At 46.2% G+C, this 27,748-nt stretch overlaps 2 protein-coding genes and 1 non-coding gene across 8 annotated transcripts in view; 2 read left to right on the top strand and 1 right to left on the bottom strand.

Annotated features, from left to right (window-relative positions):
- LOC126285405 (1-acyl-sn-glycerol-3-phosphate acyltransferase gamma-like) overlaps positions 1-16,164 on the bottom strand; it is a 74,695-nt gene extending 58,531 nt beyond the window's left edge. Inside the window, exons 1-2 of one of the 2 annotated variants that reach the window (XM_049984756.1) lie at positions 16,079-16,164; positions 14,902-15,110 (exon numbers count right to left, since the gene is read on the bottom strand). In XM_049984756.1, coding sequence (XP_049840713.1) covers positions 14,902-15,097 — 196 coding nt within the window. In that variant the 5' untranslated portion in view covers positions 15,098-15,110; positions 16,079-16,164. Of the gene's footprint in view, positions 1-14,901; positions 15,111-15,636; positions 15,866-16,078 lie in introns of those variants that run through there. The other variant, XM_049984755.1, reaches the window with a different exon arrangement.
- Positions 16,165-16,196: 32 nt separating this feature from the next.
- LOC126285404 (tyrosine--tRNA ligase, cytoplasmic) overlaps positions 16,197-27,748 on the top strand; it is a 103,007-nt gene continuing 91,455 nt past the window's right edge. Inside the window, exons 1-2 of one of the 5 annotated variants that reach the window (XM_049984750.1) lie at positions 16,197-16,296; positions 16,661-16,930. In XM_049984750.1, the coding sequence (XP_049840707.1) occupies positions 16,691-16,930 (240 nt within the window). In that variant the 5' untranslated portion in view covers positions 16,197-16,296; positions 16,661-16,690. Of the gene's footprint in view, positions 16,302-16,419; positions 16,562-16,660; positions 16,931-27,748 lie in introns of those variants that run through there. The other 4 variants (XM_049984751.1, XM_049984753.1, XM_049984752.1 and 1 more) reach the window with 4 other exon arrangements.
- Trnat-ugu (transfer RNA threonine (anticodon UGU)) lies at positions 20,895-20,968 on the top strand. The gene has a single exon. It is a non-coding gene; the product is annotated as a tRNA-Thr (tRNA).

Below are 27,748 nucleotides of genomic sequence, written 5' to 3'. Positions count from 1 at the left end.
CCAATCCAGCCCAGGAGCTGTCTCAGCGCAATGTGCAAGGGCACTGAGGAACTCCCACTCTGTAAATGGGATGTTATTTGGTTCACTGTGGCGTGTAGTGAACAAGAGGACTTTCCTCTACATCTGCCGTTTGAGGATACAAAAGTCTGGGGGGGGGTATTAGTTTTCAACACAAAAGCTCAAGCATAGTGCTCAGCAACGTGCTCGACAATAGTGTTTGTGTTGTTAGATAACAAGCCATTGATAATGCGAGGGACACCTGTTGGGGTGAGATGCCCACAAAGACGTCTGATCTTCGTCCAGACTTGGCAAGGTGACGTATTGCACCCAATGGTCGACATGTACCTCTCCCAACACTCCTGTTTCCATCATTTTATAAGCCGCCAAACGTGGGTATGGAGCCACTTAAAGACTGTTAGGTGTTCTAGGGGAGGGTGCCACTTATGATGTAGAGCTTGCCGACGCTCTTTAATTGCCTCAGGGACTTCCGGCGACCACCAAAGGACTGTCTTTTGCCGGGGACACCCTCTAGAACGAGGGACCGCATTTTCTGCCATAGAAACGATCATTGTAGTGACCTGCTCAACAACAACATTGATGGCACCATGTGGGGGAGATTCAGTGGTGACATCAAAGGCGAAGGCTTCCCAGTCTGCCTTGTTTAAAGCCCATCTGGGTAGGCGTCTGTGGGCATAATGCCAGGGTAATGACAGGAAGATGGGGAAGTGGTCACTATCACACAGGTCATCAAATGACCACCAGTAGATAGATGAGAGAAGGCCAAAACTGCAAACCGAAAGATCAATGTGTCATGTGCCACACTGAAGTTTGTAGGGGCACCTGCATTTAAGAGGCAGAGGTGGGGGTACTGCCCCACCTAGAGGGAGATATACGTTACAGATGGTTTTTTCCTGTGTTGTCCTTATCCTGACAGCCACAGCTTCAAAAGGGGTTTGAAGGGGGCACAGGTTCACTACATACTGAGTTCAGGACATAGATGCAAACTCCACCTGACACTATACTTTAGCCACTATGGTTTTATGGGCGCGGAGGGCAGGGGGTCTGCATTGCCGGGAACCAGGTTTCCTGGACGGCAATGCAGAAAGCAGGTGTAAAACTTAATAGCTGCCGTAGCTCAGCCAGGTGGTGAATAAAACTTCCGCAATTCCACTGTCGCTCCGTACTTTCCGTGTCCAAGTTGCCACTTCCCACACTTCCCTAAATTCAGGAGAATGGTGTTCCGCAGGGCTCCGTATTGAGTGTCGTGAGACTGGGAAGGCATGAAACAATGAGGCAGTCTAAGCCTCAGGGCCACCCGCTGCCACCAGACGAGTACCTGCGCGATTGACATCCATTGTGTCCGAGGGCCCAGCGAGAATTAGGTCCTCAGTGGATGTCAGAATCTCCACTTCATCCTCGGACACAGAGCTTGTAGGTAATGGTGGTGTGGGTGCCACTGCAGTGCCTTGGCTCTTGGGGGTCTTTTTCTTTTTAGGTTTCTCTCACTGGGGGAGGAGGAGGAGATTAGTGTTTAACATCCCGTCGACAATGAGGTCATTAGAGACGGAGTGCAAGCTCGGGTGAGAAAAGGATGGGGAAGGAAATCGGCCATGCCCTTTCAAAGTAACCATCCCGGGATTTGCCTGAAGCGATTTAGGGAAATCACGGAAAACCTAAATCAGGATGGCCGGAGACGGGATTGAAACGTCATCCTCCCGAATGCGAGTTCTCTCACTGATCCTTGTTTGTCTGCTGGGATCGCTTCACTGATTCAGTCTCAGGGACTGAGGAGGACTGGGAAGCCCTACAAGTAGCTACCTGTGGTTGCGTCAGCCACTGGCGTGTGTCTGCGTTGCCACTGGTAGGAACCTGGGAAGGGAGTGACACAAGGGACCCTTCCAGGCAAGAGGAGCTGAAGACGACTTCCACTTCTCCGGCTGTCCGGGGTGGGGGTTTTTGCTTGTTGCTCCCCAAGTAGTAGTAGTAGTTGTTGTTGTTGTTGTTGGGATGTTTAAGGGGGACTAAACAGCTAAGGTCATCAGTCCCCCATTCCAAAAAACCGGCGAAACAAAATTTACGGAACAGGTAAAACCCCAAGGGGGGAGGAGACGCCCCTCCCCCCAGTCACTGAAAGAACACCAATGTGGCAGCGAACGCTAGAGACAAGAGGAGTACAGACGAACACTGGACAGAAAGAAACGGAAGAAAATAAGAGGGTCGGAGACTGGTTGACTGACCATGGGAACAAAAATTGGGAAAGAGTCAACCATCCGAATACACACATTAAAATCTGCGACCAATGGGACACTCGAGGACAAGATACACAGAAAGGGAAAGGGACAGGTCCCCCCTAAATGGAACCATAAAAAGGACTACCACGGATAAAATTTAAAACGTCGTCAGCCATGGAGGCATCGTCGCATAAAACCAAAGGCAACGTGCCCGGGAGATTAAAAGTCTGCCGGAGGGTGCGCAGGCGGGGACACTCCAACAAAATATGGGCGACCGTCAACCGGGACCCACACTGACACAGGGGGGGAGCCTCCTGACGCAAAAGATGTCCGTGCGTCAGGTAGGTATGGCCGATGCGGAGCCGACACAGGATGACAGAGTCCCTGCGAGAAGCCCGCAGGGAGGACTGCCACACATCGGTCGTCTCCTTAACAGCCCGCAGTTTATTTGGAGAAGTCAGGCTACGCCACTCGTCACGCCACATCTGAAGCACCTTACGGTGCAACGCCAGCTGCAAATCACGAGCCGGGAGGCCGATCGCCACAGTGGGGGCGTCGACCGCCCCTTTGGCCAGCCTGTCGACACGTTCATTCCCCGGGATGCCAACGTGACCTGGCATCCAAACAAAGACCAACGAACGACCAGAGCGGGTAATGGCAAAAACAGACTCCTGAATAAAGGATACCAGAGGAGAAGAGGTATAGCAGCGGTCGATAGCCTGGAGGCTGCTCAGGGAGTCACTGCAGATGACGATGGACGTACCTGAGCAGGAACGCATATGCTCAAGAGCGCGCAATATGGCCACCAGCTCTGCAGTAAAAATACTGCAGCCAGCCGGCAAGGAGCGCTGTTCAACATGGGCAGCGTGAGCAAAAGCGTAGGCAGGACGACCATCAACCAGGGAACCGACAGTGTAGACAGGCTCACAGCCTGAAAATGAGGCGACGAGCGCAAGAAAACGGTGACGGAGGGCCACATGCGGAACCGAGTCCTTGGGTTCCCGTGCCAAGTCCAGGCGGACGGACGGGTCATACACCAGGGAGGCGTGGGTGCACAGGCCCGGAAGGGCGGCAGAAGAGGGAACGACCCCAGTTCAGACAGCAGGGACTGGACGCGGACAGCAATGGAAAGCCCAGACCTAGGTCGCCAGTCGGGCAGAGGGAGAACCCTGGCAGGGAAAAGCAGGCGATGATTGGGATGGCCCGGTGAGCAATGCACGTGGACAGCATAGTCGGCGAGCAGTCGGTGGCGACGAATCCGCAGCGGGGGCACCCCGGCCTCCACCAGCAGACTATCCACGGGGTTCGTACGGAAAGCGCCAGTTGCAAGCCGAACCCCACAGTGGTGTATGGGGTCCAACAACGTCAACACTGAGGGCGATGCAGACCCATAGGCCAGGCTGCCATAATCAAGCCTGGACTGCACAAGGGCTCTGTACAATCGCAACAGCGTGCTGCGATCTGCACCCCAAGACGCATGGCTCAGGCAGCGGAGGGCGTTGAGGTGCTGCCAGCACTTTTGCTTCAGCTGAGTAATATGAGGAACCCATGTGAGCCGGGCATCAAAGACGAGTCCTAAGAAGCGGCTAGTGTCCACCACTTCAAGTAGGTGACCGTCGAGGTAAAGTTCCGGATGAGGGTGGACCGTCCGACGCCTGCAGACGTGCATAACTCGAGTCTTGGCCGCAGAGAACTGAAATCCATGAGTCAGAGCCCATGATGCCGCCTTGCGAACAGCTGCTTGCAGCCTGCGTTCGGCGACTCCCGTAGTCGTTGAGCTAAATGAGATGCAGAAGTCGTCGGCATACAAAGAAGGAGACACCGACGACCCCACGGCTGCAGCCAGACCATTAATGGCCACTAGAAATAAGGAAACGCTCAACACAGAGCCCTGCGGGACCCCATTTTCCTGTATATAAGATGAACTAGAGGCGGCACCGACTTGCACCCGGAAAGAGCGGCGCAATAAAAAGTTTTGAAGAAAAGCTGGGAGCTGACCACGAAGACCCCACTCGCGCAATGTAGCAAGGATGTGATGCCTCCATGTTGTGTCATATGCCTTCCGCAGATCAAAAAATACAGCAACGAGATGCTGACGGCGGGAAAAGGCCGTACGGATAGCAGATTGCAGCCGCACCAAATTGTCCGCAGCAGACCGGGCCTGACGGAAGCCACCCTGGGATGGAGCGAGGAGACCGCGCGACTCAAGGACCCAACACAAACGCCGCCCCACCATACGTTCGGGCAATTTGCACAAAAAGTTGGTTAGTGTAATGGGACGATAGCCGTCCACCGCCAGAGGGTCAGCACCATGCTTCAAGATGGGAACGATAACACCCTCTCGGGATTGCGACGGGAACACGCCCTCGCTCCAAATGCGGTTAAAGATGGTGAGGATGTGTGTCTGGCAGTCCCTGGAGAGATGCTTCAGCATCTGCGCGTGGATGCAGTCCGGTCCTGGCGCTGTATCAGGGCAATTGGCGAGGGCAGCGAGGAATTCCCTCTCGCTGAAAGGAGCATTGTATTTTTCAGAACGACGTGTGTGGAACGATAACGGCGTCCGCTCGGCGCGCTCCTTTAGAGAGCGAAAGGCAGGAGGGTAAGTTGCAGTCGCAGAGCTCGTAGCAAAGTGCGTGGCAAGGTGGTCAGCAATGGTGGCAGCGTCCGTGCAGACAGCGCCGTCCAGGGAGATTCCAGGGACACCCATAGGGGTCTGGTATCCATAAATCCGCCGGATGCGGGACCACACGAGCGACGGGGAGACACGGGAGCCCAAGGATGAAATGTACCTCTCCCAGCATTCCTGCTTACGCCGTGCAATAAGACGACGGGCCAAGGCACGGAGCTTCTTAAAAGCGATGAGGGTCTCCAGAGACGGGTGCCGCTTATGACGCTGGAGAGCCCGCCTACGGTCGCGAATAGCCTCAGCAATCTCCGGCGACCACCACCAGGGGACAGACTTCCTCCGAGGGAGTCCAGAAGAGCGAGGGATGGCAGTCTCGGCCGCAGAAATAATTGACGAGGTCAAGACACGGACCACCTCGTCAATGTCACCCTGTGGGAGAGAAGCAATGGTGGCAGCGGAAGTAAAAGCCGGCCAGTCAGCCCTGTTGAGAGCCCAGCGGGGCAGGTGCCCAGAAGAATGACACTGGGGCAGTGACAAATAGATGGGAAAATGGTCACTACCACACAGATCAGGATGCACTCTCCAGTGAAGGGATGGGACAAGTCCGGGGCTGCAAAGAGAGAGATCGATGGCCGAGAACGAGCCATGGGCCACACTGAAATGCGTGGGAGCACCGATGTTCAAGAGGCTAATGTCGAGCTGAGCCAACACATGCTCCACAGCGTGACCGCGGTCATCGGAGACAGTCCCACCCCATAGAGGGTTGTGGGCATTGAAATCGCCCAGAAGCAGCAATGGCGGCGGGAGTTGAGCCAGCAGCGCAGCCAAGACATGTCGGGGGAGTTGCCCATACGGAGGAACGTAAACAGAGCAAACAGTAATAGCCGGCGAGAGCTCAATCCTGACAGCGACTGCCTCTAAAGGCGTCAGAAGGCGTACTGGTGAGCTACAGACAGAGTGGTGAACAAAGAGGCAAACTCCACCTGAAGCTCGTTGACAGTCAGCGCGGTTCTTATAGTATCCCCGATAACCGCAAAGGGCAGGGGTCCGCATTGCTGGAAACCAAGCTTCCTGAAGAGCAATGCAGAGAACAGGGGAAACACTCAGAAGCATCCGGAGCTAAGGCAGGTGGCGGAAATAACCGCCGCAATTCCACTGGAGAATGGAAGCAGGAAGGGACTGGGAGGGCGTGAAGGCGACTAAGAGGCAGACGGCACCGCAGAGTCAACGGCCGCCACTGAGCGAGAGTCAGCTGTGTCCATAGGAGAGGTCCCCGAGGGTTCCGTGAGGGCGAGATCCGCGGCAGAGGCGAGGATCTCCACCGCCTCCCCAGAGCCAGAGCTATTGACAGCAGGCGGTACTGAAACTGCCGGAGCGTCCTTCTTCTTGGACACGTTCTGGTCCTTCTTCTCGCGTCTGTCCTTTGGCTTAGAGGGCTGGGAGAGTTTCTCTGAAGGAGCGTCGGAGGCTGACGACGACGCAGAAGCCCTACGACCAGCAGGTGGATGAACCTTCAGCCACTGGCTGACATCCGGCGGGGTAGCAGAAGAAACGGAAGAAGGGAGGGCCCCGAGGGACCCCTTCCGCGAGAGAGGAGCCGGCAGAGACGACGCCGGCGGAGACGACGCCGGCAGAGAAGGGGGAGGGGGAGGGATCGAGCCCCCTGGTTTTGGAGCAGGTGTCACTCCTGAAGCATGTGCGGGGGGAGTGACAGAAGGGGGTTTGCCCCCAACTGCTAAGGGGCAACAGAGAAAGGCTTGCCCCCAGACACGAGGGGGGCAGACAGAGATGGACGGCCCCGAGGGCCAACTGAAGGCGGCACAGAGGAGGCGACAACTGCCGCCCGCGAGGGCGACGATAACGTAGCTGCAGCATAAGAAGTTTGAAGAGGGACAGGATGCAACCTTTCAAATTTCAGTTTTGCCTCGCGATAAGTAAGCCGGTCCAGGGTCTTAAACGGGGCAGTCCGGCGAGCATGGAGAGTGGTGTTCCCCACAGTTGACACAGACAGGCGGAGGCGCACATGGAGAATCGGGATGAGAGGGGCGTCCGCAGTCTCGACATGTGGCGCTGGATGGGCAACGGGAGGACATATGCCCAAACCTCCAGCACTGGAAGCACCGCATCAGGGGAGGGACGTATGGCTTGACGTCACAACGGTAAACCATTACCTTGACCTTCGCAGGCAATACAGCACCCTCGAAGGCCAAGATAAAGGCACTGGTGGCCGGTCCTCTGTGCATACGACGGACAAAATGCACACCACGTCGTTCCAAGTCAGCTCTCAGCTCGTCATCGGACTGTAACAAGAGGTCGCGATGATAAATAATCCCCTGGACCATATTTAAGCTACTGTGGGGAGTGACGGTAACAGGGACGTCTCCCAGCTTATCACACAAGAGCAACGCCCGTGACTGGGCTGGGGAGGACGTCTTGAGGAGGATGGACCCATTCCTCATTTTAGACAAACCCGCCACTTCCCCAAACTTATCCTCCAGGTGTTCCACAAAAAAACAAAGGCTTTGTCGAAAGAAAGGAGTCACCATTAGTCCTGCTGCAGACAAGGTATTGTGGTACATAAGGCTCCTGCTTGGCACTAGATCTGCGTCTCTCCCATGGCGCAGCCAACGAGGGGAACGACTGAGGATCACATTGTGCAGCATCGAATTCAATTTTGCCTCGCTTAGAGATGCTGGTGGCAGTGCGACCACCAGCTTGGTGAGATTTATTGCGCTTCATTGCGCTACATCCGCCCAGATGCCACCTACTCCGAACGAGGGCTCTCCCCAAGGGCGCCACCCAGCCAAAGCAACGGGTACCTGGCCGATATCCCATTGCCCGGAGTCCCCGTGCCCCAGACAAGATGGGCACATACTCCTTGGCATGCATGGGGAGGAAACAGCTCTGGCATCTGTAGTGCGATCCCTGCGTGGTCAGGGGGCAACCACCAAGAGGGTACATGACGACCCCACCACAACGGACTGGCTACCGTGCTGGATTTTAGGTGTTGAAAGGGTCCACAGTTGCCGTGGGCGCTAAGAAGGGGATTGCGCACAAGACGAGGAGGCAACCCAGAAGACATGGGGTGTAAATCCCTCCACACGACAATAGATAGCATGCAAGATGGAGGTGCATGATGGACCAATAGAAAAACACCACGTAAGGCGTCCTTCCCCAAATGGCACGCACTAACAACGGAAATTTTGAAAATGGCAGGTCAAACCCAAGTGGGGGCCATCACATAAGGCCGAAACTTTGAAGACTCCTTTTAGTCGCCTCTTACGACAGGCAGGAATACCGCGGGCCTATTCGTACCCCCGAACCCGCAGGGGATGCTCCCCAAGTAGGTTGTGCAGTAGCAACAGGGAGAGAAGTGTCCCACACCATCAAGGGGACAGGTGGAATCTGACATCTCTGAGAGCCAACTGTCATAGAACCGTTGTCATAGCACAGCGTAGGTTGACATCATATGCACAGGATGTAGTCTCTTATATTTCTCATAGCCTCAGTGTAGTTCAGTCAGTCCAGGGTCTTGTATTCCATTATTTCTCTTTCTTTCTGGAACATCCTGAAGTCTGACGAGCAAGACGAATGGTGCTCACTGCAGCTGACACAGATGGAAGGCAGGGCACAGGGAGGATAGGGATGTGAAGGATGTCCACAATCCCGACAGGTGATGCTGGAAGTACAGCGAAAAGACGTGGCCAAACTTCTAGCACTTAAAGCACCACATCGGGTGAGGGATATAGGGCTTTATGTCACAGCAGCAGACCATCACCTTGACCTTCTCAGGTAATGTGTCACCCTCGAAGGCCAAGATGAGTGGACCGGTGGCAACCTGATTATCCCTCAAACCCCCTTGAGGGGAGGGGGGGGACGGGCTACCATGCTGGATATCAGGTGCAAATGAGCTAAGATGTCCATCACTGCAGACAGCGCACAAAGCGATACTGCACAGAGGATGGAGGAAAACACGCCCAGGAGGGTGACCTCGCCCAACAGCCGGAGAATGAGCAGAAGTGCAGATCCACATCGGCGAAGGGCGTGAGAGGTCTCAGCACATGATAGACACTATGCACCATGTAAGGTGCCCTTGCCCTATTGGCTTGCTCTTCGGGAAAATTTTGAAAAGGCCGAAACATGTGAGACTCCTTTTAGTCGCCTTTTACAACAGGCAGGGATACCTCGGGCCTATTCTAACCCCTAGACCTGCAGGGAGGGGGGTTCTGATCCATGGTCAAGGTACCATCCAAGGAGGGGTGCAGGAGGAAATACACAGGGCACATTCCAGTGCGAATGGAGATTGAGATCCTGACGGGGAAGTGAGGTGCATTCCAACTGGCAATCCCACCCTTGGTAACAAAAAGGACGGGATACAGGGGATGGTTAGGGGATCATTGAATGGCTACTGCAAAAGAAACCAGGAGTTGGTTCCATCGTATTTGTAGAGGTGGAATCCCCACTTCTGCAAGAAGACTGTCGATAGGACTAGTGCAAAAGGCACAGATAGCCAGATGCACCCCATATTAATGAACAGGGTCCAATTGTTTCGGAGTGGAAGGAGCTGCTGAGCCATAAACTGGACAACCATAATCTAATGTGAACAAAACCAGAGAGCAATAAAAATCAAAAATAATAGCATGGTCTGCACCCCAAGATGTGTGGGCCAGGGGGCGGAGAGATCAAGCTTCTGCATGGAAGTAGTCTTCAAGTGGTGAATATAGGCAGCCACATCAGCATTTTATCAAAATTAAGGCCCAAGAAACGGGACTTTGCTACAAACACCGGTCCCCTAAATAAAGTTCTGGATTCGGATGTACTATGGGTTGACAGCAAAAATGTGTTTTGGAAGGAAAAAACTGGAGGCTAGGGGAGAGGGTCCATTCAGAGGCCTGCCAGATAGCACCTTAGAGCTGGCGTTCAACAGATGCTACTGAGTGGGGGCTCCACCAAAATGCAAAAATCAGCATACAACACTGGTGTACCCAGAGGCCCAACAGAGGTCACAAGCCCATTGACAGCGATGAGGGAGAGCATGACACTGAACACAGTCTTCTGCTGGACCCAAGGGGCATTCATTGAAGTGCCAATGCGAACACAGAGGAGCCAGTGAGATAAAAACTCATGGATAAAAATCGGGAGGGGGAAACTAAAGCCCATCATGGTGGGTAACTAAAATGTGGTGGCTCCAAGCCATGTTGTATGCCTAATGTAGGTCAAAGAAAGAGCCTGTTGGATTGCTGTTTATGATCTGAGTAAATGGTCAGTTGTAGAGCATCCTTCCTGGAAGCCACACTGATACAGGTACAAAAGGCCCCAAGATTCGAGCACCCACCATAACTAGAAACTAAACATTGTATCGAGCAGATTACAAAGTACTTTTGTCAGGCTAATCGGCAGTAGCTGTCTAGAGATGTTGCATTTTTCCTGGGCTTGCGTTTGTGAGGGGAATGCACCTGTGAGCCAAATGCGGTTGAAGACCCAGAGGAGATGTTGCCTCTGAGTAACTTCCAAGTGTTGGGTTATGTGTTTGTGGATGGAATCCACACATGGGGCTGTCATGTGAAGAAATAAAGAACCAGCAAGAATTGCCATTCACTGAAGGGTTCATTGTAGAATTTGGCTTGATGGGGGTTGAAAGAGAGGAGGGTTTGTTCAACTCGTTCTTTTTGCCTGAGAAAGGTAGCAGGATTGGAAGAGGATGCCAATGGTGTCGCAAAGTGTGTCACAAGACGTTCTGCAAGGATTAATGAATCAGTACACAGAGCACCATGTACGATCAGACCCAGGGCACTTGACTGTCGCTGAGAGCCCAGAAGGCTTTGACAAAAATGCAATGAAGAGGCATACATCTCCAGGGAGGAAACATTGCGTTCCCAGTATTCCTTTTTACTCTGCTTAATAAGGTAACAGGCCTTAGCATGGTGACACTTAAAAATGTCAAGCCTGTCTCTGAAGGGTGTCGTTTAATCATTGCAGTGCTCATCGGCAGTCCTGGGTGGCGAGTGCTTTGTCCTATGGTCCACAATGGTACCGATCAATGACGAGGGAGACCTATGGATAGGGGGATAGAATTGCCAGTGGCATGAAGAAGAATGGTAGAGATGTCTTGCATGACTGCATCAATGGAATCCGAAGGAGAGGTGTCATAGTTCTCAGCAGATGTATATCAAGACCAACTGGCCCTGTGAAATGTCCAACGTGGTGACCTGATGATGGCAGGGGAATGATAGAATCTCCGGAAAGTAGTCACTGTCACAAAGATCGGCATGAGGTGACCAACATAGGGAAATCACAAGAACAGGGGAGGAGATTGTGAGATTGATAGAAGAAAACGAACCATCAGAAGCACTGAAGTGGGTAGGGGAATTTTCATTGAGGAGATACAAAACAAAGTCTAAGAAGCTGATCAATAAGAACACCCTTACCCATCAAAGTGTCACTCCCCTACAGGGTGAGGTGTGCACTGAAGACCCCAAGTAGGAGGTATGGGAGTGGGAGTTGCTGTATTACGTCAGGCAGGTCAACAGAAGGAAGTAGCCTACCGGGAGGGAGGTAGACATTGCAAATGATGATTGCTGGGGTCATTCGCCCTCTCAGTGCTATTGCTTCCAGGTTGATATAAAGGGGTATCCAGTCACTAATGACATCTGTGCAAACCAAAGTGCAGCCCCCTCCAGATGATGGCCTGAGGCTGGCAAAGTTCCCACAAAATACCCGATAACCACGAAACATTGGCGAGTGGTTGTCATAGAATGCGTTTCTTGTAGAGCAAGACTGAATGCAGAATACGAGCAAACAAGTTGTTGTACTTCCGATAGGTGATTGTAGTATCCATTGCAATTCCACTGGATTATCGTGTGTCTAGAGTGCAGGGTAGACATATAGAAGCTGAGGGGAGGTCATGTCACCAGGCCAGTGGTCGTCACTGATGAGGATGGGGTGGCATATATATAAACAGGGTATGATTCGGGATGCTTTCCCTGGCGGAGGAGTGTTTCCTTGGAGGAAAGGGACAGGAGGGGAAGGGAGGAAAGTGAAGAGGACAAGATGGCAATGAGGAGGAGGAGGGGGGGGGGGAGGAGGGAAAGATGGAACTGAGGCAAGGGTAGAGGAGAGATGCACAGAGTGAGGTCTGTCAAACTTCTTCTGGGCCTCAAAGTAGTTGAGACAGTCAAGGATCTTTATTTTCTAAAGTCTTTTTTCCTTTCTATACACTGAACACTCAGGCGAGTGAGGAGAATGGAGACCAGAGCACTTCATACAGTCAGGTGGTGAGGTGCTAGAGTTCCCCACATGAAGAGTCACCAAATATTGGAGTGGCATTGACTCCCAAGAACATGTGGCAGAACTAGAAGCAACACATGGGAGGTGGAATGTATGGTTTGACTTCACATCTATGAACCATTACCTTGACCTTCTCGGGCAGGGTATCCCCCCCTCACATGCCAGGATGAAAGTGCCAATGTCTACAGGATGGTCCTTAGGGTATCTCTGGATGTGCCAGATGAAATGAATGCCACATCATTCCAGATTAGTCCCATCGGATTGGGAATGGATAGGGAAGGAAGGCAGCCGTGCCCTTCAAACGAACCATCTCGGAATTTGCCTTAAGTGATTTAGGGAAATCACGGAAAACCTAAATCACAATGGCCAAACAAGGGTTACCATTGTTGTCTCAAATGCAAATTTAGTGTGCTAACTACTGTGCCACCTTGATGGGCACTCACTCCTGGGCTTGCACGAGATGTTCACAGCACAGGAACCAACATTGTACATAAATAAGAACATCAAAAGAGGCAAAGGGAGGGGCAAAGGGAAAGGAATAAGGACAGGGAATGAGAAGGAAGGGGAAAGTAAAGGACCCCGGAAAAGAAGAGACTCCAATAACTCAGGGACCTGTGTACGCGACACATGGACCCCTAAAAGAGCTGTGAGGCCCCTTGGGGGACCCCTATAGCTTCATGAAGTTCCAATAGGTGGCAGTGCTATACACAGCCTTCAAAACGGCTTCTGCAATGGTGGTGCATTCCAAGCAGGGAAATGCCATAGAGTTTCTTTGGGGAGAAAACTAGAGCATCACAGATCTTCATAGGCACTTGGAGAATGTCTACAAAGACTTGGCAGTGAAAAAAGCACAGCGAGTCATTGGGTGATGCGCCTGTCATCACCATAAGTAGGTTACGTGACCTCTCCGGTCTCCTGCATGCCGGCCAGCCACAATCAGCTGCAATGTTGGTATGGACACATTCAATGTGCCAATGGATCACAAACACCTCATTGCTCAACTGGATGTTTCTGTTGGTAGTATTGACACACTCATCCACCAGCTGGGGTACTCAAAAGGTGTGTGCCTGATGTATTTCTCGCCGCCTAGCAGCAACCAATAAACAGCAATGAAGGACCATATGTATGGAACTGCCTGCGTGTTATGAGGCTGATTGTGACAATTTTTTGTCGATCATCACCACATGCAATGGACACACAGGTTCATCACTTCGAATTGGAAACAAAACAGCTAGCCATGGAGTGGCATCACACCATCTCTCCTACGAAGAAAAAGTTCAAAACTGCACCCTCTGCCGGTGAAGCCATGACAATGGTCGTCTGGGACTCTGACAGGGATATTCTATTTGATGTCCAACCTCATGATGGAACAATCAATTCTGAAGTATACTGTACTACCTTCAGTAAATTGAAGAAATGACTGCAATGTGTGTGCGCCACAAAAATGCAAATAAACTTCTCCATGATAACACAGTGCCTCACACAGACCTGCACACTGAAGAAAACCTCACAAAACTTCATTGGACTGTTCTTCCTCATCCATCCTACAGTCCCGCTATTTCATCTTCCAATTTCCATCTGTTTGGCCCAATGAAGAATGCACTCCACAGGAAGCAGTTGTGGGTGATGGGAGGTTATTGTTGCAGCAAGATGTCTGCTCTGACGTCAACCGGTATAGTGGTACCTTGTGGGCATATAGGCCCTCCCAGTAAGGTAGGGTAAGACCAGAGCGGAGATTATGTTGGTTTTGTATCCACAAGACTGGAGGACAATAGGGAGTATTGGAATTACAAATAAAACCAACCTGCTTTGAGAAAAAAGTTTTGTATTACTTATTGATCACCTCATAATTCAACACTGATCACTTTTTGCTAATATTCGGTTGTCAACTACTCATAAGTGCTTTACTCGCTACTTTCTAACAATCTGAATCTATTCTTATGTTTATACTCCCAATTCCTCCTTTCTTACTACAGGTTCATGTGTTTTGCATTTTGCACAATGTCATTGCATTTTAACCAGTCATGCTTTTGGGCGTTACTAACGTATGTCTGTGGGACCTCTTTTGAAAAGTGAGTGCTGCTCTCCCACTTAGGCCAAAGACCTAAGTTAGATTGGAATGTGACAATCTGGTTGTAAACTGGTAAAACCACCAAATCTCGACACAAAAATTAAATTTCTATAACAGATTGATGTGTAGTGTAGTCCAAGATTTAATGTTTGTCACTGCAGTAACCTACTTTTACATCTTATTTCCGATTTTACCAAAAATTCAAATTTTATACCAACATGTAATTAGTTTTGGCTTTTAATGGTTTAAATGAAACAGTAACCCATGCATATGAGATTGATAAAAACCATAAATAATATGCAAAATATTGTTTTACAGTAGGTACATGTAAATAATAAGTCAGAGCAAAATTTTGCCAATCAATTTTGATGCTTCACAAACACAGGTTAATCTCAATTTTCCAATAAATGGAAATATTAGTCCCTAATGTTACATGCTACTGGGTTTCAAATTATTGTTTCATGTGTATCTGGAAATGCCGAAAAGTCAATGTAACAAATATTTACAGAAAGTAAAATGACTAACATTGTTTTATGATTATACAACAAATGTTGAAATCAAATTGAAAATTCAGTATGTCGGCTGGTTTGATAAAAGGTTTGTCATCTTATGGTAAAGTTTGACTTACTATAGTTTAAGTTAACAACAATGCTGTGGTAAAAGAAGATAAAATGCTGAATACTTACGGCAATAAAGTGAGTATGCCACATAATAGTTCAGTTTGCGAAAATAATATTTGCTGAAAGGGCGGACTCCAAAATACAGTATCAACTGAGCCAAATTAACTACCAGCCCAGATACCAGAAATGTTATGACAAGAAGTAAATGTGAAACTGGTGAGGCTTTAATTTTTGAAACCAAACTATAGAGGAGTGAGCCCATCGCTGGTGACTACCTAGAAAAAAGAGATTTGTTTTTCATTGTCATACAGATTAACAAACAATGACAAATCAGAGTAAAAGATAATCCTTTGAAGAGGAGTAATTCTATTAAAAAGCCCTGTACGCCCACCCTTGTCTTTAAAATAACCCAAATAATACATTTAACAATCTTCTGGAAGCCAGATAATCACATTACAAACAAGTACGAAGTGAGGTGAAATCACAAAGACTAACTGCAAGTAGTGGTGGGGAAATTTAAATATTTCATCGTCATATGGGAATCAAATATGTCATCGTCATATGGGAATAACTAGACATATTCTTCCCTGTAAAATCACAACTATTAGAGAAGAAAAGGGCAAGATATATTGTTCGTGGGCTAACTGTATTATGAAAAACTGTGACAGTATATTACAGATATGGAGAATATGTTATCTAAATTTATAGACAGTAAGATGAAATGTTGGAGCAGCATTATTCGTAAGGAATTACTGAAATTGGGACAATTGTAAATGATTGGGATCACAAAACATCACATACCCCAATTTACATTCCCTAATAAAACCGAAATTACGTCTCGATTTGTGAATTAACACGAATACTTATGTACGACCTAATACCGAAAGTAAGCTGTACGAGGAATACTGCGCACTGAATTCTCTGCAAATTTACAGGGTCTAAAAGTCAATGCTATCTAATCAAGCGCTTCAGTAACCGTCGTACTTTGGACTCTCACATCAACTCCGCTCTTAGCCATTCAAGCTTATAGCTTTTCGCTTTACCTGTGGCTCTAAATGCATAACTGATGGTGTCAATGAATTCCGAAAAACAGGTATAGCGCCCCTCTGCAGAATCTGAACGGAGTCTAGAGAAAGATCAATTACAACATTTCTCGTAAAACGTCATGATATCACAAAAAAATTGTAAAGTAACTTATAGTATGGTATTTGTAAAGAAGTCAGAAATACGGGATATAACATACTTGCTCACTTAAAACCACACTGCCGCCGCTTCTTGAGAACTGCTTACTCAGTTTACAAGACTCACGTATCCCACAAGTCCCACAACATGCAAATGAAGTAAACACCAGGCCTCACAGTGTTACCACCATCCGTCACACCGTTCTTGGAAACAAAACAGATTCGCATACTGTTGGAGGAAGCACGTGTATTAGTTTCCGAAAGGGAAACACAAAAAGTGGTAAGGTAAATGAAAATGAATAATGCATGGAAATTACCTTTGTATAGATTGAGTACTATGTGCAGAAACTGTAACTTCGTTAGAAAGCTACCCTTGAAGTGTAACCTTTACAAAACATCTGTTACAAGTGATGCGTTGCCAGTGGATCATATGAGTTACCGCAGCTTTTAATCTAAATTCAGTGGATAAATTAGTTGAAGCTACCTCCGTCTATCTCATAGATACGATTAGCTTTTAACGGACACCCATTTAGAACGTTGTCAATGTATGTGTATAACGTTTATATCGTGTAGCATGCTGTAAAAAGCACTTGTCAGTCTAGGGTGTTAAACTTAACTGAGCTTCATTTTTTTTTCTCTTCCAGTGTTGGTGACGGGCATGGTAGATTTTGGTGATGGATGATGCTTTAAGATTGCTTGACTCGCATCTGTCTCTGTACAGCTATATATGCGGCTATTCACCGACTCAGGCTGATCTTCAAATTTTCGAACGTGTATCCTCACTCCCAAATAATTTAGAACATGTAACTCGTTGGTACAATCACATTAAAAGCTACACTTCAGCGGAAAGGAAACTTTTTCCAAGTAAAGACTGGTGTGACGTTAGCTTGCCTTACATTGGACATCTTCAACAGGTTAGAAATAACAGATGTCAAACAATGGTGCTTATACCATTGGCGCCCACATTAACAGTTTCCTGTTGGTCGTTGTTGTAGCAACCTGTGCTTGGTAGTATAACTATTTTAGAAAATACCTGTCTCAGGTATGTTTACCATGCATAAATGTGACATACAAAGTGGTGGTCTAGTATACTAACTTTACTATGTGGTGTGTGTGTGTGTGTGTGTGTGTGTGTGTGTGTGTGTGTGTGTGTGTGTCAGAAAAACTAAAGCAGCAAAGTAAATTTGGAAAACTTATATTAGCTAATGGACAAGTCTCAGAGTATGTTGATTCATATTATATGCTTTCACATAAACTATATAAAATCGAAGGGGATCCGCCATGTAACTTTCATTAAATCTAAGATTTCTTTTAACCTCAGCATGTAATTCTGAAAAACTTATGTTCTCATATATCAGAAATTGACCATTTACATATTTAATCAATGGACTAGTTAAGGTTGATTTGGCAGTCCCAGAAATTGTCATGTATATTCTTCTATTCCCTATCATCCATAAGGCAAAATTTAATGCACAGTTTATTTCTGTCTTGTTCTGAGAGGAGCCCTACATTTAATTACTGTATACCACAACTTAAGACACGTTTCACCATGGTTACAGATGCACCGGGCTGTTTTTCATTTCATTTTATGTTGGACACAATTTTACAAATCATTTGTTTGATGAGACACAAATTCAAGATGTTTCCATCATTTGTATCATTGTCTGAAAGGAACCAATGATGGTTCTGAGTCATGAATGATAAGTATTGTTTTTGTAAGGTGTGTGTCCTCTAACACCACCACCATGAGATTGGCATCCTGACACATAGTAAGGACAATGATGACTGTGCTGTTGAGTGCCCCACATTCATCATCACTGTCGTCGTCGCCACCACCGTCATCGTCATCATCATCATCCTTTGAAAGGGGAAAACTAAGCAGCTAACTGTCTCTTGAGTGTTATGTTGCTCTCAGAAACTATCTCTCACTTCTTGATGATTGTTCACAAGTTACACAAAGTGTACAGAATGGCTTTCCTTATTCTGATTAGGAGAAGACCATTGTGGTGCTTACTGTTAACAGGTATAAGTAGCCTTGGCTGCCCAGAAAAGGCTTTTTGTTGACTCTGGCCCAAATCCTTCAGCCGAAAATGCTTGAGACATTTGATTCTTGTACAGGGGTATCCTGCTGTCACCAAGTAACATCAAGTTCTGGTAAGCAATTAGTAGAAAGCTGCTGTAGAATGTTTGCTGCAGCTTGCTGCTTCAGCTGTTGTTTTGTTTGTGCGTTTGATTCTTAAACTTGAAAACGTTTATCTTTTTCACATTTCATTTATATATTTCTCATCCAACAGTTTATTCTCAGACTTCAAAGGCATTGTCACCTTGGTGAAGCCATTTATATTAGTTTATAATCATATATATTACTTGATTATGTGACAAGTTCACTCCACTGATCATATTACAGAATGGTAAAGTACGAAGTCCATCACTTTTGTAGGATGATAATGGTGATAAGGGCATAAAATAATACTTAACAAGTAAAATGAGCAATGAGACTGGTTTGAAGGTTATTAATTTTGTAGATCTTCTCAGCTGATTTGGAATCAATCAGCAAAAATTAAGTAGCTGAAAATTGTTGTAGTAGTCTTCAGTCCAGAGACTGGTTTGATGCAGCTCTCCATACTACTCAATCCTGTGCGAGCTTCTTCATCTCAAAGTAACTAAAGCAACCTACATCCTTCTGAATGTGCTTAGCGTATTCGTCTCTTGGTCTCCCTCTACGATTTTTACCCTTCGCGCAGCCTCCAATACTAAATTGATCCCTTGATGCCTTGGAACATGTCCTACCAACCAATCCCTTCTTCTAGTCAAGTTGTGCCACAAATTCCTCTTCTCCCCGATTCTATTCAGTACCTCCTCATTAAGTACATGATCTACTCATCTAATCGTCAGCATTCTTCTGGAGCACCACATTTCAAAAGTTTCGGTTCTATTCTTGTCAAAACTATTTACCGTCCATGTTCCAGTTCCATACAAGGCTACACTCGATGCAAATACTTTCATTAAAGACTTCCTGACACTTAAATCTATACTCAATGTTAACAGATTTCTCTTCTTCAGAAACGCTTTCCTTGCCATTGCCAGTCTACATTTTATATCCTCTCTACTTCAACCATCATCAGTTATTGTGCTTCCCAAATATCAAAACTCTTTACTACTTTAAGTGTCTCATTTCCTAATCTAATTTCCTCAGCATCATCTGATTTAATTTGACTGCTATCCATTATCTTCATTTTGCTTTTGTTCATCTTATATCCTCCTTTCAAGACATTGTCCATTCCATTCAATTAGCTCTTCCAACTCCTATGGTCTTTCTGAGAGAATTACGTCATCGGCAAACCTCAAAGTTTTTATTTATTCTCCTTGAACTTTAATGCCCACTCTACATTTTTATTCATTTTCCATTAGTGCTTGCTCACAGTACAGAATGAATAACATCAAGGATAGAATCCAATGCTGCCTCACTCGGACCTTCTGGGAGGTGCATCGAGTTACGAGCTCCCACTTCGCCTGCTTATAGTGTGGGTAAGCACCTAGCACACCCTAAAATTGTAGGTGCCAGTGCGGCCTCGTTTTGGAAATATTGGCTGTTAAAGTTTGGGCAGCTCTTTATATACAGAAAAGATTCACTATTGTGGCAAGTGAGCGAGTAGCTGAGTAAGAAGCGAGCGAGACTCCCATCTAGGTGACCTTGGTTCGAGACCCATCTATGCTACTTTTGTTTTCTTTTTGTTTTTTCAAATGCTTGTTTTAATTTATAATTAATCATGAAATATTTGCAAGGAATTGATTAAAAAGCATTACAAGCCTCTATGAATTAAAATTACAAATTGAATTTTGTTTCAGTCGGGAAACATTCCACATGGGAAAAACATATCTAAAAACAAAGATAATGTGACTTACCAAATGAAAGTGCTGGCATCTCGATAGACACACAAACATACACGCAAAATTTAAGCTTTCACAACCAACGGTTACTTCATCAGAAAAAAAAAGGGAAGGAGAGGGAAAGACGAAAGGATGTGGGTTTTAAGGGAGAGGGTAAGGAGTCATTCCAATCCCGGGAGCGGAAAGACTTACTTTGGGGGAAAAAGGACAGGTATACACTCATGCATGTGTGCGCGCGCGCGCGCACACACACACACACACACACACACACACACACACACACACAGACATTTGTAAAGGCAAAGAGTTTGGGCAGAGATGTCAGTCGAGGCGGAAGTACAGAGCCAAAGATGTTGTTGAATGACAGGTGAGGTATGAGCAGCGGCAACTTGAAATAGTGGAGGTTGACGCCTGGTGGGTAACGAGAAGAGAGGATATACTGAAGGGCAAGTTCCCATCTCCGGAGTTCTGACAGGTTGGTGTTAGTGGGAAGTATCCAGATAACCTGGACGGTGTAACACTGTGCCAAGATGTGCTGGCCGTGCACCAAGGCATGTTTAGCCACAGGGTGATCCTCATTACCAACAAACACTGTCTGCCTGTGTCCATTCATGCGAATGGACAGTTTAAATGATGACTAACTGAAACCTTCAGCTGCCAACAGGTGGTGTTGATATACCTCGATGTGGACAGCTGAAAATGTGTGCCACGACCGAGATTCGAACCCGGTATTCTGTTCTTTCGAGAACAATTACTGTCTTCATATATATATAGTTAAAGGCTACAAAGCCATTGACTTTCGTCTGTGCGAATGCGCACAGGTTGCCCAAACTATTACGGGAATCGCCAAAGCTTGTGCAAGTAATGAGTGAATGGGCAAATGTCTATAAGGTACATTACATATGTAGAATTGTGGACAGTTGGGAATGTGAGTCTCATGGGGAGCGTGCAAGGGATAAGTCCCTGCAGTCATACTATTCCTCTGTGTCCTCGGTGGCTCAGATGGATAGAGCGTCTGCCATGTAAGCAGGAGATCCCGGGTTCGAGTCCCGGCCGGGGCACACATTTTCAGCTGTCCACATCGAGGTATATCAACAACACTTGTCGGCAGCTGAGGGTTTCAGTTAGTCATAATTTATTCCAGGGAAAAGCTGCACGGTCATCAACAGTATTCTGTTCTTTCGAGAACAGTTACTGTCTTCATATAAATGGACAGTTTGTCGCTGGCCACTCCCACATAGAAAGCTTCACAATGTAGGCAGGTCAGTTGGTAAATCACGTGGGTGCTTTCACACGTGGCTCTGCTTTTGATCGTGTACACCTTCCAGGTTACAGGACTGAAGTAGGTGGTGGTGGCAGGGTGCATGGGACAGGTTTTACACCGGGGGTGGTTACAAGGGTTGGATCCAGAGGGTAGGGAAGGTGGTTTGGGGATTTTATAGGGATGAACCAAGAGGTTACAAAGGTTAGGTGGACGGCGGAAAGACACTCTTGGTGGAGTGGGGAGAATTTAATGAAGGATGGATCTCATTTCAGGGAAGGATTTGAAGAAGTCGTATTCCAGTTGGAGAGCCACATTCAGAGTCTGATCCAGTCCCAGAAAATATCCTGTCACAAGTGGGGCACTTTTGGGGTTCTTCTGTGGGAGGTTCTGGGTTTGAGGGGTTGACGAAGTGGCTTTGGTAATTTGCTTCTGTACTAGGTCGGGAGGGTAGTTGTGGGATGCGAAAGCTGTTTTTAGGTTGTTGGTGTAATGGTTCAGTGATTCCGGACTGGAGTAGATTCGTTTGCCATGAAGACCTAGGCTGTAGGGAAGGGACCGTTTGATATGGAGTGGGCGGCAGCTGTCATAATGGAGGTACTGTTGCTTGTTGGTGGGTTTGATGTGGCCGGTCGTGTGAAGCTGGCCATATGACAGATGGACGTCAACGTCAAGGAAAGTGGCAAGGAATTTGGAGTAGGACCAGGTGAATCTGATGGAACCAAAGGAGTTCTTGGTTACCCAGGCCTGCCAACCCAAAGTTTGGTACAGATTTATTGATGACATCTTCATGATATGGACTCACAGTGAAGAACAACTCCAGAATTTCCTCTCCAACCTCAACTCCTTTGGTTCCATCAGATTCACCTGTTCCTACTCCAAATCCCATGCCACTTTCCTTGACGTTGACCTCCATCTGTCCAATGGCCAGCTTCACACATCCATCCACATCAAACCCGCCAGCAAGCAACAGTACCTCCATTATGACAGCTGCCACCCATTTCATATCAAACGGTCCCTTCACTACAGCCTAGGCCTTCGTGGCAAACGAATCTGCTCCAGTCCTGAATCCCTGAACCATTACACCAACAACCTGAAAACAACTTTCACATCCCGCAGCTACCCTCTCGACCTGGTACAGAAACAAATAACCAGAGCCACTTCCTCATCCCCTCAAACACAGAACCTCCCACAGAAGAACCCCAAAAGTGCCCCACTTGTGACAGGATACTTCCCAGGACTGGATCAGACTCTGAATGTGGCTCTCCAGTAGGGATACAACTTCCTCAAAACCTGCCCTGAAATGAGATCCATCCTTCATGAAATCCTCCCCACTCCACCAAGAGTGTCTTTCTGCCATCCACCTAAACTTCGTAACGTCTTGGTTCATCCCTCTGAAATCCCCAAACCACCTTCCCTACCCTCTGGCTCCTACCTTTGTAACTGCCCCCCGGCGTAAAACCTGTCCCATGCACCCTCCCACCACCACCTACTCCAGTCCTGTAACCCGGAAGGCATACACAATCAATGGCAGAGCCACATGTGAGAGCACCCACGTGATTTACCAACTGACCTGCCTACACTGTGACACATTCTATGTGGGAATGACCAGCAACAAACTGTCCATTCGCATGAATGGACACAGGCAGACAGTGTTTGTTGGTAATAAGGATCACCCTGTGGCTAAACATGCCTTGGTGCACGGCCAGCACATCTTGGCACAGTGTTACACCGTCTGGGTTATCAGGATACTTCCCACCAACACCAACCTATCCGGACTCTGGAGATGGGTACTTGCCCTGCAATATATCCTCCCTTCCTGTTATCCACCAGGTCTCAATCTCTGCTAATTTCAAGTTGCCGCCACTCATACCTCACCTGTCATTCAACATCTTTGCCTCTGCACTTCCGTCTCGACTGACATCTCTGCCCAAACTCTTTGCCTTTAAATATGTCTGCTTGTGTGTGTGTGTGTGTGTGTGTGTGTGTGTGTGTGTGTGTGTGTGAGAGAGAGAGAGAGAGAGAGAGAGAGAGAGAGAGAGAGAGAGAGAATGTATACCTGTCCTTTTCTCCCCCCTAAGGTAAGTCTTTCCGCTCCCGGGATTGGAATGACTCCTTACCCTCTCCCTTAAAACCCACATCCTTTCGTCTTTCCCTCTCCTTCCCTCTTTCCTGACGAAGCAACTGTTGGTTGCGAAAGCTTGAATTTTGTGTGTATGTTTGTGTTTGTTTGTGTGCCTATCGATCTGCCAGCACTTTCGTTTGGTAAGTCACATCATCTTTGTTTTAGATATATTTTTCCCATGTGGAATGTTTCCCTCTTATATATATAACAGGAAATTAACTGTAATGTAATTTCTTGAAATATTTTATTATTGTTCAATTTTTTTGTTGGATTTTTAATTTTGTTCTGTTGAAGTAGGGAATGTTAAAAAAAATACCAACGAATGAGGGATTAAAAATATATTTCATTTAATGGAAAGTTAATTGGTATTTCCTATATTTTGACGAGTACATTCTGACGGATGATACTTGTTATAAAAACAATCAAAACATTTGTACTTTCGACACCACGAACATTGTACAAATGCACATTCATTTTTGTTGTAATCGCATCTATATTTTCTCAAGTCCACCGGAAACGCCACTGCATTTATGTTATGGAATACTTCTTTCTGCGATGGATCTAGCTTCACAGCACGCCAGGCATATCTGTAACAATGTTAACGATGAACTTGTAGCATATCTGAAAATCCAAGCAACCTATCCGAAAATTGAAAATAATGCTTTATTCACGTACCTTATCATATTTTTGTATATCGGAGCCTGCAGTTCGTCATGTACCAGCGAATGGATTTTTGCTATTTCCTCCCTGGATGTGATTTCTACATTGTGTTGCAATAGGTACGGAGCGTTTTGAAAGTGGCAAGTGTCGTTCTTTACTTGGCGATTAAAATATACATCTCATGGCTGTCAAAACGGTGTACATCACGGTGGTATCACTGATAAGAGTACAAGTTGGTAGGCCATCTTTATTTGTGAATTTCATTTCATGCAAGTTCAAAATGGATCAAATAGCTCTGAGCACTATGAGACTTAACTTCTGAGGTCATCACTTTTCTACAGCTTAGAACTAATTAAACCTAACTAACCTAAGGACATCACACACATCCATGCCTGAGGCGGGATTTGAACCTGCAACCGTAGCAGTTGCGCGGTTCCAGACTGTAGCACCTAGTACTGCTCGGCCACTCCGGCCGGCTTTGAAGTAAGTCCATGGAGATTTACCCACCCCAAGAGTCAACGATGTAGAGGAATTATTTTCCACGTATGGTTGAATTACTTCATCCAAAAAACTCTTCGTACGTTTGTTTATGCAGTTTTCCGGACTTTGTCGATGTGATGTGAACATTCTGATAATTTTCCATGTATCCATCGACGTCTTTTCGGTCTGTGGGGCCGAACATTCCAGTCACATCTTGCAGGCAAACAAATACCTCAGGCAGCAGTTTTCTGGACAATGTGATTGCATATTGCGCAGTAGGGTATGTGAGTGCGTCAATTTAGTTATTTATCCCACAGCAATTTCGGTGACTTTTTCTCCCTTTGTGGGACCAAGAGCGCATGCTGCTTATTTTATATTTGTGTCCTGTTTGATCTGTATTTATGATATCTCAGGGTTGAATCTCGTGATTATATTGCTCGTTTGCTGCTGATATTTCAGAGCGATTTCCAGAAGCTCGTCCAAAGTTCTCTTGTCTTTCTCGCTGAGATATTGTGTTACATGCCATTGAGATATCCGATCCATTGATTTGAAGCGACGAACCCAAGACTCCGACACTTTCAAGTCAAAATTTCCATCCAGAAATTGAAAAGCAGCAGCCATTGTCCACTGTTAGAGCATCCGTATTGTTACGAGGCCTGCGCTCTGGTCTCTCGCCTTGATAAACCGGCCCTAAACATACGACTTGATTACTTCCAGTTTATCATTTCGCACCCATCCTACTGTGATTTGGAATCTCCACATTGAAAACTGGGTTTTGCTTTTCAATAATCTCGTTGAATGTTTTGGTAACGTATTCAATGACCATGTTGGCCGAAGTTTTGCAATCTCCACGTACCTTGACTTTCACAGCATACGGGATTCTGGTCCACTCATCTGCATCATCTTCTTCAGTAGAATCCAAAGAAATAGGTATTATTTATATTTTTCATTTTTTCCGTAGCTTTCGTCGTAGCTTGCTTCGGAAGGACTCTCAACCCCTTTCATTGTCGGAAAATAACACTTCTTGGTCCGTGAATGTCATAGTCCTGTACATGTCTAGAAATCGTTTGAACATTTCTCTGCCGACTAATAAAGATCGTTTGCTGATGTTGGGGCTCACTGATTCCAGTGTAAAATTATTTTTGATAAGTAACTGCCGTAGACAATGCATTGCATCTGTTAACTCCTGCTGTTCTTCATTGTTAAGTGGAGCCCACAAAAGACCTCCTTGGTCTTCCACCGAATGTTCAATATTGTCAAAATTGCACTCACTGACAACTCGTGAACAACTTGCACTTTGCTCCATTTTAAAGAATAAAACGTCTGCACACAGTCACGGACCATTAACAGGATTAGGCGCGACAACGCGTCAACGATCTGAGAGGTATAAAATTTTATAGGACCCTGTCCCAACATTTGTATGACGGGCTTATGACTATTTTCGAAGAAATATTTTAACAACTTCTCTCAAGTCTCAGGTAAATAGGCAAATTTAAGTATGCCAATGTTTTAATTACAGTTAATTTCCTGTTAAAATAAAAAAAAATGCAAAAGATTTAAACAAAATATGACATACAATTTGTAATTTTGATTTATAGAGGCTTGTAACTATTTTTAATCAATTCCTTGCAAAAATTTTCATGAGTAATTATAAATTAAAACAAGCATTTGTAAAAACATAAAGAAAACAGAAGTAGCATAGATGGGTCTTGAACCAGGGTCGCCTGGACGGGAGTCTCACTTACTTGCTACTCGGCTACTTGCTCACTTGCGACAATTGTGAAACTTTTCTGTATATAAAGAGCTGCCCAAACTTTAACAGGCAATATTTCAAAAACGAGGCCGCATCGGCATCTACAATTTTAGGGTGTGATAGGTGCCTACCCACACCATAAGCAGGCAAAGTATAAGCTCATAACTCGTTGCACCCCCCCAGGAGGTCTCCTCATGTTTTGTGGGTGCTTCATTTGACTAGAAACTAATTAGTTAGTAAGGCAGTTGGTACTGCCTATTCCTGACATTTTTTTAATAGAATGATGAACCAGTCCTCAATGCATTTGCTAGTGCTACCTACAACTCCTCCCCAGAAAAGAAGTCTAACTTATCCATATTGGGGGTGGACACTTGTTACAAATCATTCTTCCTCTACACCATTCCTCTCCTTAGCAACAGTTGCTTCACCCATATCATGTAAACTGCCCCCTCCCCATGTGAAATCAACCAAGATAAAATGTGTGCACTATATTTAGGCCTACTGTTAATATATCACTTGATTACAGGTCTCTTTACTTCTGAACTGACAGTAGTTCGAAGGCTGCAAGCTGTCAATGCTTCATGTCTGCCCCTAGCAGTAATTAGAATAACAACAACACAATTTAGGCCCTACAGCACTGTAGTTGTCATTACGTAGTTACTGTTGTGCTGTCGGTTAATTCTTTAATTGTTGAGAAGTGAATAATAAACCAGTTTATGTTCTTTTGGTACCTATAACTTGGAAAAGGTACTTTCATGATGTATTTAAGCATATGTGATGTATGTGTCTCAACTTTGTTGTAGATGCGTGATACAAAATGTGTGTGTAGTGGGCTTATACATTTCTTTCTGTACCTGTAATCTGTACCACATTGTCTCATGCTCTAATTCTACTATTTGAACAAAATGTAATCAGTAACCAGCCTTATGAAATAGTGATAATAGTAATGCTCCTTTAAAAATAATTTATATTCGCATCCAAAACACAACTGAACTTTAGTTATTACCCCTCAGAAAATTAGAGCTTACTCCTGAGTGGGAAAACTGGTGCAGGCTTTTGATAGTGCGTTGTCTTTGCAAATGGTAAATACAGCTGGATAACGAAGTAAATTATAACTTTTTGAAGGGAAAAAAAGGAGAGAGAGGGCACTGCACCAAATCTGCAAGGAAAATATCACAGTAAATATGCCCACTGACTATAAAAAATTTACAAAACTTTTATAATAGTCATTAAACAAGCTAAAAGAAGCCACAATAATGTATAAATAAAAATTGTGTTAATACAGTTCAAGGGAACTACAGAAAGTAAGTTACTTATTATATCAGACCAAGTAACTGTCCTTGAATGCCACTCTGCACTTCAAAGTGACACAAATACACCACACTATTTTCCAACATACTCACCAATTACTTTTAAACAGCAGTCAGAACATTCTACCAAGAGTTCAGTTTCTCGATGATAGCAATCCATTCCTTGGTTGCAAAGCCATTTGAGAACCATTCTATGAACATCCTTATCTTTGGTAAATCTCTTTCCCTCGCATATGTTCTTTCAGCTTGCCG

Source organism: Schistocerca gregaria, chromosome 8, assembly GCF_023897955.1.
Source record: "Schistocerca gregaria isolate iqSchGreg1 chromosome 8, iqSchGreg1.2, whole genome shotgun sequence".
NCBI classification, from domain to species: Eukaryota; Metazoa; Arthropoda; class Insecta; order Orthoptera; family Acrididae; genus Schistocerca; species Schistocerca gregaria.
The sequence above is the reverse complement of the archived record's forward strand: the minus strand, read 5'-3'. Positions and strand labels throughout refer to the sequence as shown.